Below are 10604 nucleotides of genomic sequence, written 5' to 3'. Positions count from 1 at the left end.
ACACACACACACACACACACACACACACACACACACACACACACACACACACACACACACACACACACACACACACACACACACACACACACACACACACACACACACACACACACACACACACACACACACACACACACACACACACACACACACACACACACACACACACCGTGTGTGTGTGGCAGATTTCTGAAATCATTTACATACATCTACCTACTTTACGTACTGTTCATGGCGTGCATTTTCCTGGTGTTTCGAAAAAGTGCTACTATCTGACATCCGTCGAGAATACGCGAATTAATAAGAAAAACAATAAGAATCTTATTTTTAGGCCGTACATATGTGAGAATTAATAAGAATTAAAAATGAAATGCCTATAACAGTTGAAGTTGGATTTTTAATGCTTAAATGATTCAATATGAATTTTATATATACACATGCGTATATACTATATTTATAGTTATTTGAACTGCGCGCCGAATTGGTTTTCCGGACTTATAAACGCAATTAAACTATTGTAATAATATCATAAATTAAATTAAATTGACAAGCATTTTTAATAATTTGTGATGCTCAATCAGGCATCATATTAGAAAGATGTTAATGTGCTGAAAAACTATAAAAAAATTTAATAAGAAAAATTAAATGAAAAAATCAAGCAATATCATGCTCAATTATTATAACAAGAAAATTAAAATAAACATTCTTCTGAATAACATTCTAAATAATACTGATGATAAATAATATGAGTATAATATTAGTATCGATTAGTATCGAAGATAACAGCTATTGTTTTGAATTTTAGTTTTTATTTAATTCGTGGAAAAAAAGATGTATTTCAAATGTGTGCTTATCCCAAAAATATACAAAAATATTAAATTTAAAAGATTCTATCTAATTTGACTTAACTTACGTCTCTAATACACAGGCACACAAAATTATCTTTGTTGAATTTAATATTACATTTTCAATACAATTTTAAATGATTTAAATTCTTTAGTGAATTTTTAAATTTGATACAATGAATCACAAAAAGTTATAAGATAAGTTAATAATAAAATAGTATATAGCGTTTGCAAAGATAAATAAATTAAATAATTAAACAAAGTGTCTTAAAATCATAAATATGTATATGCAGCTAAATAACGAAAATTTTATCGGTTTGAGCTGGATCTTAATGTGTGTACCATATCTTCGGAATAAATTTGTATACATATTCTGCCAATTGTGCGCCGAAGTTATTTTCAATATTGAAATATAATCACAAGTCGAACTGGGATAGTATAATATCATAAGTTAAATTGACAAACAATTTGATTTAAGACGCTTATTAACATTTAATATTGTTAAAATAGCTTATCAGTTTAATTTGTAATATTATTATTCTAGTTCAGCTTATGATTATATTCAAGAGAAAAAATGATTTTGACGCACAGTTTACAAAATGGATATATTGCAAAAGTGGATAAATTCAACGAAAATATTATTTAAGCACTAAGATCTGAATGAATCGAGTTATTAAATCTATCGAGAATCTGCAAAATATTTATTACAAATTGTTGACAGAAAGATATAGATTTGATACAGAATCTCGTTGTTATATAATATTGTTGTACAAAATGCTGGTAACAATATAGTCAAGTTTACCAGGAAAATATGATAGCAGATTTATGATAAAAATTATGTAAACTAATTGCTATACAGTTTAATGTAGACTGATACCAGAAATAAAATGACATCTATATTTAGATTCTGCACAATTTTTGCGCTATTTTGCTGTTAGATTAGCAATTTTTTAATCAATTAAATATTAGCTCTGTCAACAAAACACAAGCTTGATGCAAATACTATTGATGAAAATTTGTTAACAATTTCTGATTGAATTTGTTGCCAATTTGCAAACATTGCAAATTTGCTTATTGCATATATAAATATAATATATAAATATAATATAATAATATATTTATATAAATATAAATTTATGCTTATTTTTTAGAAAAATCTAAACAAACTTCACTTCAATTTCCATCAATTATTTAACATTTACATGTTAATTAAAAATTTGAATATAGATTCAAATTACTTGTATTATTTACAAATTATTTTGCAAATCTTATGATTATTTTGCTTTGTTGAGTTCATCACATAGCTATTTGTCTTTTAGCTAATATAAAAAGCAACTTCAAAATTTAGTCCTGATATTTTTTTATGTTTAATATATTTGATTTATCTGACATAAAAAATTTTTTGTAATTCTAGCGGAATCTCCAAGTAATACATCAGATTCACCATCATCAGTGAGTCCACTCTCTTCATCTATTGTATTACAACGCGAGGGAACTACAGTCAATCAACCATTGAGTGCACCTGCATCACCTTTGTCTTCCTTATCATCACCCGTGACTCAATTAAATTTACCATCACCCGGAGATTGCACCCAAGATCCTAATTGGCAAGCAACAAAACCTACAGTTCGAGAACGAAACGCAGCTATGTTTAATAATCATCTTATGGCCGATATTATATTTATCGTTGGCAGTCCAGGTACTTATTCAAATTATCTTATGCTTTTTCTTAATTACTATCCCAAAATATTATATCGCATATTAATATTATAGGTCACACACAAACAATACCAGCACATAAATATGTTCTTGCTACTGGCAGTTCTGTATTTTATGCTATGTTCTACGGAGGGTTACCTGAAAATAAAAGAGATATAGAAGTGCCTGATGTTGAACCAGCAGCTTTTCTTGCGTTATTGAGGTAAAACACAAGAACCCTAAAATAATTTGAAAACACTTGTTCAAAATTACTGATATTATGTCAAAAAAGTTGTTTGATCCTTTAATCTTTTAAAGAACTGAAATGGTTTTCTCCGACTCACATTATGCTATTTGTTATTATAAAATATGATGTATACATGTGTAAGAAAGTAGTAAATAAGTATACAGAGTGGATCATTTTTTTAATCAATCCACTATCTGAAAATATCTGAAAATATCTCTTTAATAACAAAAATGTTTCAGACAAAAGTTATTCAGTTAGGGGAAAAGAAAATGGTAATTTTAATTAACCTTAAGAAGAAGCTCTTAAGGTCAGGAGTCAAAATCATCATCTAAAATTTTAAATTGAATTCCCATTTTTTATTTCATATCGTAAAGATGTGCGCGATATTTAACTTTTAATATTATACAGGGTATTCCCGAATTAAATGGCAAAATTTTCCTCTGGAAATATGTTCGCAATGCTTCGTTCAAGAGACTTCTGAAATTACAGAATTGTATGAATGAGTAATTGTGTGAAAAAAATATTTCTTGTTTTTATTTTGAAACTTGAAGTTCATTAATAGATTTTCGTTTGCTCGTAGCTATAACTTATAATTCGTAGCTATTAGTTGAATGCTTTTGTGGAATAAATCATCTCTCGTATGTATTCTAATAATGAATATACCAATATGGTAATTTTTTTATGGGTTTTGTAACGGAAATGCTAACGCTGCTCGCCGTAAATACACTGCGCGATTTCCAAACAGAAGATTACTGAATAAGTCAGTATTCTCTTTAATATTTTAATAACTGAAGGAAACTGAATTATTTAATATGTTTTCCGGACTGATAGAATTTTTGCACTACTGCACAATGAAAGAACAGCCATCATATTGCAGCATTTCGACCATCAACAAGTATCCGAAGATCTGTGTTAGGAATTTCGTCTACAGTCACATAGAAGACACTTTCAGCCGATGGACATTATCCATACTATCTTCAATGTGAGTATTTATTATCGGCTAATATGCCATGCAGGAAAGCGATTGGTTTTTAAGTAAAACAGATAATCTACAATTTTCACAAAACATTTTGTGGACAAATGAGATCATATTTATTAGGCAAAATAATCTCAATTAAAGAAATAGTCATTTAGTCATGTGAAAATCCTCGAGCAATTCATGAACATTTTTAACACAATTTTCAATGTAATATGTGAATAGGAATATTTTAGACAATATTTTAATTAGACCCCATTTTCTGCGAGCTCACTTGAATATGGAATATTTTTCGCATATATATTATAATAATGAATTTTATGACTTTTTGAAAAAAATTCCTTTGAATATGAAAGTGAACTTCTGGTTTCAATTGATTTCAATTGGACTGTCTGTTTTACTATGACAGAGATCCTCGATAGTGGTTTAATATTCATTTGCCGGAAAATGGATCGATTGTGCTGGACTTATGGCCTCCGCGTTCATCGGATTTAATACTACTAGATTTTTTGTATGAGGTACTCTGAAGTACAAAAAGTGTATGGAGTGCCTGTTAATGACTTTCAATCATTAAAATAATTTATTTATTAATAAAAACGAATAATTGTGCAATTATGCGAAGAAATTATAGACACACAATATTAGTCAACCAATCGTTCTCTCATCGATAATTGCAATGCTTGTCTCCGGACTAGGAGCCATTTTAAACAAAATATTTAATAATTAAATTTTGATTATTGTAGGGCAATAAAGAAGAGACCTTATTTCGACATTATTCATTTCTACAGTTCTGTAACATCAGAAGTCAATATCTCTTGAACGAAGTGTTTGTGAACATACAGAGGAAATTTTATTTATTTTGAAGTCTTAAATTCATATTTAAAGTTTAGTCATTTAATTTGGGAATACCCTGTATATTTACACAGAAAGTATACATACTTATAAGTTTACAAGTATACAGATCAATTACAAAAATCTAACCTTTGTGAGCTATCAAAACATCTTATGCTGATAGTCTCGCAACACGAAGTGCGAGCGAGAAAGAACCAACCACCATTACAGAAAAACGGCAATTAAATTTTTTATGTGCCTTTTTTACAAATTCAAATTTTGTCAAATTCATTCATATAATTAATTTCAAAATATTACTCTTTAAATCTCGTGGAGTAAAATCTCATTTGAAGAGACTGAAAATTTAGCCTGTCTTGAAAAAAGAATGAAAATATAGCTATTCTCGTTTAAAAGTGGCAGATTTTCACTCTTTTTAAAGTGAGATTTATTCTTTTGGAATAAGATTCATTCAGATTCACTCAATCCCTTTTTTGGAGTGAGATTCCATCTATCCTGATATTATACTCCAAAAAAGGGATTAAATTAGACAAACAGAAGATGATGACTTTGACATGCTTCAAGTTCAGATTCGAGGTAATCTTGAATTTTTAATACATTTTCCATTCTAATTCTACTTTTAACACTATCCAAGAATGGCATGAATATAATAGCTTTTGTTCCTTTTGGATGCTTTATTAACACAAGTTCCTCTCCCGTTGTCTGTCACGATGAGATATAATAAGAAATATATTTGAAATAAGATAGAATAAAAAATTCAAGCTGAGCTTGAATTCAAGCTTGAATTCAGCAAAATTAATCAATCATCCTTTCTTTATTGCTTTAAGGAGATCCTAAAGCCATCTGTTTTATCGACTCAATAGGATTTATACACATACGATTTGTCATTGACACATACACTATGCAGGTAGCTCAGATATCGCCGCTCGATGATCACTTTCTGAAATTCTGGAAGTATCGACAAAAGTCGAGAATGAATAATATATTCCAAGTTTTTTATAATATTAAAAAAGAATCAAATCGGAAGGGTTGTGTAATAGCATTTCAATAGTAAAAAACGAAACAATCCTGAGCTACCATTTTATCGATTTCCTAGACGTTTATAAGAAGAAGAGAGAAGAAAATGTAAACTGTTCAACTAAATAATATTTTAAAAAATGATACAAAAGTAAATGGGCAAATGAAAGTCACACACGGTTCATGTTGTGCAATTATCTGTATATATATGTTAAAAAAAATCATTTATTTCAAATTTCGATAACCTTTCCGGTTATCATCAATGAATTCAATTGATAAGTTTTAAGATATTCTCAATTCCAGCTTGGAAGAAAGCAGAACACATCATTGCCAAAGTGAGTGTGTGTCACTTGTTTAAACTTTATCTCCATAAATGACATATTCCATTAATGTTATACATTAACAATAAAAATGACACGCTCTAACTCACTAGCCAGAGTAAAGAAATCTTGACCAAAAATTCAAGAAATTATAAAATTAATATACAAATAATCTTACGTTAAAATTCTTCTTAAAGGAATTATAGTGTTATCGTTATGAAATTCAAAATTATGAATATTTAATGACATACAAAGACAAAGGTTTAATCATGTATAATTCGAGACGGATCATTTTCTGCACTTTTTTAAACTAGATACATCTTTTATAATGTTTCCGAAATTAAGTCTTTTGTCTAAAAACATTTCATATCTAGTATCTTAACATTATTCCAATTAAAAATTGTAATTCCTCTTAAGTTGGCAATTATCGATATTGTAGTGTTTCTATTAATATGGTTCTTGTGCTCTGAAATTCTTTAATAGTTTATTTAATTTTCGTTCAGTCTATCCAACAAAGAAGAAATCACAATCTTTAAAATATTTTATAAACCACGTTTTTTTTCATACAATTCGGAAGATTGTGTACTTCTCACTGTGATGAAGTAAACGGCAAATAAAAGTGAATCAAGCATTTATTAAACATAATTGTATACATGTTGCCCAAAATATATAAAAATATATAAGTATTGAAAAATATACAAAAAAATTAAAATATAAAAAAATTATAAAACAAAAAAGTAAAAATACATTTAAACAAATTTAAAAAATACAAAAAATAAATTTAAAAACTAAATAAAGAAAAGTCAAAAAGGAGCTAAAAATTTTTTACGTCCATGTTGTTAGCTCTAGGTAATGCTACAGGAAAGTTCTGAGTCTATACGTTTATATTCATTTATGTTTTCAATATAAATTACGCTTAGAACTCGAAATTTTATGAATCTATTGGAATCAGCGATATTAAAAAAACTTCTAAAATACACTATTTTTGAGAAAACAAACATTTTTTATATTTGATCGTATGTTCTTTGCCAGAAAAGTCACTTTTGTGACTCTGCACAAATCTCCAAATTTTGCTTCATATGTATGTTACTTATATAAAAAAATTTTGGGAAAAAAGAATCACTATTTTAATGAAAAATTGCCGGCAGTGTAAAGGTTAATAAGAGAAATTTCTATTTTGATACTGCTTTTTAAAAAAATATGAAAATGCATAAGAATCCGATGTCTATTGATAAATTAGAAACATAAATCTTCATATGCGTATAAGAAGAAAATAAATAATAAGCGTTTAAGAATGTATTATTTTAAAGAAACTAGAGAAGAAATGTTTTGTGCGTATAACCATTCAACTATTCATTTTGTTAGTATGTAACTAATAAAAACTTTCTTACTTTTTCATTTAAAATTGTGTGTTATCCCAAAATTATTCCAACCAAATTTATTGTTTTAATCAAAATTTGATTATCGTAAATTTTGATTATTTGCCAAATACAATTTTGCCAATATAATTTTTTAATGAAAAAGTAAAATAGTTTTTGTTATCATCAAAATGAATAATTATACGTAATATACAAAACGTTTCTTTTAATATATTGAAATTTAATTTAAAGCTAATTGTTACTCTTAAATTTATTTCAGTTTTATTAAACAAAATGAATAGTATTTTCTTTATAATGTAAGCTCACATGCACGAAGCATATATGCGCCAATACAAGATTGATCACAGAAAATTTCCTTTCTTCCTTCCTATAAGGAAGGAAGGAAGGAAGGAAAGAGGGAGGGAGGGAAGGGGGAGGGAGAGAGAGGATCGCATAAATGAGCACATAAAATAAATGATTCGAAATCATCGATGATTCGAAATTTTGAACTTATTCGGTTTCGAATTTCTCAGATTCGATTCGAAATAATTCAAAATAATTCATACACCTCTAACGGCAGGATTCATGAAATATTGGCATTAGTAATGGATAAAAACACTGTGACACCCACAAACCTTTTGATATCTTTGAAAATATCCTACACTTTTTTAAATCAAATTATTTTAAATAATAAAAAACAATTACAATATAGATGATCAGAAAAATTTAATATTTTATTAATTTGTAAATTAAATAAAATAACAAAGTTATTTTCTGTAGAGAAAACTGATTTTTAGTATTTTTACATAGATATTTTCATATTTTGATATTTATAGTATACAAAAAAATAAAATTAATTTTTAAAATAAAAGTATTTGTCTTGTACTTTTCTTTATGTTGGCTTTGCTGACACGCTTCTTTGAAAATTTTTTATTGCTCATTAGATGTAACAAGGATAATATGATGCAATAATATTGATCTAAATACAGACTCACGTTCATCTTTGGGCATTACGAACATTCGCACTCATCACACAATCATTGAGTTTTTTCCAACTAATTTTTTGTTTTTCCAAACTAATGTTTAAGATTTTACAAAAAAATAATATTGATATTAAAGGGATAAAAAAAACTTTAACCTAAAAAGTTAAAGTTGAAAAATAACAAAATTAATCTTCATTTTCGACCGGACTTTCTATCTTGATAGCTCTAAACGCAACTGAACTAAGAAATGGTAAAAATCTCAATTTCAAAAATTTTTTTGTCTTTGATGTAAATTCCACAATCGTATTAATGCGTATATATATTTTAAATCTGGAAAAAGATTTTCAAATCTATAAAAGAGGAAAGAAAAAATTGTTGACACAAAAATTATTGCATTTAGTAGGTAAAACAACAGACGATTATAGGATCCCTTTAAAATAATAACTAAACGTTAACCTTTGTTAACTTTCAAGTCTTATATAAAATACTTGTATGAAAAATATTTTCTTAGTATTTTGAAAAGGTTTTGAATCAATAACATGAATAAAAAATAGGAGTTTCAATTTAAAAAATGTTAGATATCCTTTAACTTTAAAGACATTTTTTTAAAGGCCAATTAAGATCACAATCTTTTTTACTCCTAATAATCAAACAACTTTTATCTGAAACATTTTTATCTCAAATTTAAGAATTTTGAAATATTTTAGTGTTGATTAAAATAAATCAAAATAAACAATTTTTATTATCAGAAGAAAATTATATGATATTTATCATGATGATTCATGATTATATAATACGATATTCATTATTCAGTCTTTCTTAAGATATAGTTCTTAAGTTATATCATAATATTTGTTCTTTTTTTTTTAGATACATGTATTGTGACGAAGTGCAGCTAGAAGCAGATACAGTTCTAGCGACATTGTACGTCGCGAAAAAATATATAGTTCCACACCTGGCACGGGCGTGTGTCAATTATTTAGAGACGAGTCTTACAGCAAAAAACGCATGTTTGCTTCTGAGTCAATCTCGCCTATTTGAAGAACCTAATCTCATGCAACGTTGCTGGGAGGTGATTGATGCACAAGTAAGTCAAATGCAACGGACGCTAAGAACCATTACTTTGAGTGACAAGAACTTGGACAGAAAGCTCGAAGATGACTCAAGTCTTTTTAGTGACTCAGTCAATCATATTTCAAGTTTACATTCTTGCGTTTATGACAATAAATTTGACAATTTGCGATATCGACGTACCTGTAAAAGCAGTGGCGGATTGAATGATGACAATTGCGAAGGTTTCAAAAGCAGATCAATACCACATTGTTTGAGTCTCTCGGAAAACGATTGCTGTACAAACATTCTCGCAGACGATAATTTGTCTCTTTCGCTTTTTCGAACACGAAGTGAACCTTATTTTCCGGATAATAAATTAGATCAGATTGAAGTCACACAAAATATCATGTATCAGGATAATTTAATAGATGAATTCGAGCGCGGTAAAATCGATCATAACGATATCTCTAATACAGCAATATTAATGAAATAATCAGTTGAATAAAAAATATTATATAATTTTTATATACAATTATATTGAATCTCTTAACTGCATGATTGCATACTTATAGAATAATATTATTTGTTTTATATCTTTTACAACCCAATTTGTATTAAAATGTTATTTGCCGTAAATACTCCTCTAAATAGGGGATTTTTAGTGAATATTTAAATAAATAATTAATAATTTTTAGTGAATATTTAATTATTAAAAAAATATTTATGTTCAATTAAAAAATATTTTGTAGAAAGTGCGACTAATGAAACAATTTTTGCATTTTAAAGATATATCAAGTATATAAGCTCTGCAAAAAAAGTGACTGGAATTGGAAACTTATTTTCTGTATAAAAATGAACATGATATACATATGAAACAGTATAATAAAGTCAATATTCATATTTAAGAATACAATGATAAAGTTTAAATGACATTTTTCTCATTTTATCATATATATATAAAATTATTTTTTAAAAATATGTCTGCTTCTTATTGAAATAATATTTCATCCATTTCTAAATCGCTGCCAAACTTTCTTTTGTATTACTTTCAAATACGATATAGAAAAATCTGTAATTTTAATAATTTTTTCAATTTGTTACAAAATATGTGTAGAAGATTGGGATCAAAAGTAACACGAGTAAGAGTTGTAACATTTATATAAAAAAACGTTATAAATAAAATATGCAAATGTAAAGAAGAGATAGAAGTTTGTAATAAATATATTATAAACTTTTATCTCTTCCTTACACTTTT

General features: G+C 27.4%; 1 protein-coding gene across 1 annotated transcript in view; it reads left to right on the top strand.

Annotated features, from left to right (window-relative positions):
- LOC105623767 (BTB/POZ domain-containing protein 6-like) overlaps positions 1 to 10604 on the top strand; it is a 21025-nt gene that overhangs the window by 5256 nt on the left and 5165 nt on the right. The window contains exons 2-4 of the mRNA XM_012205145.1: positions 2263 to 2547; positions 2622 to 2769; positions 9167 to 9383. Of these exons, the coding sequence (XP_012060535.1) occupies positions 2263 to 2547; positions 2622 to 2769; positions 9167 to 9383 (650 nt within the window). The remainder of the gene's footprint in view (positions 1 to 2262; positions 2548 to 2621; positions 2770 to 9166; positions 9384 to 10604) is intronic.

This window comes from Atta cephalotes (assembly GCF_000143395.1).
Source record: "Atta cephalotes unplaced genomic scaffold scaffold00064, whole genome shotgun sequence".
Lineage (NCBI taxonomy): Eukaryota > Metazoa > Arthropoda > Insecta > Hymenoptera > Formicidae > Atta > Atta cephalotes.
This window is presented reverse-complemented; position numbering and strand designations above follow the sequence as displayed.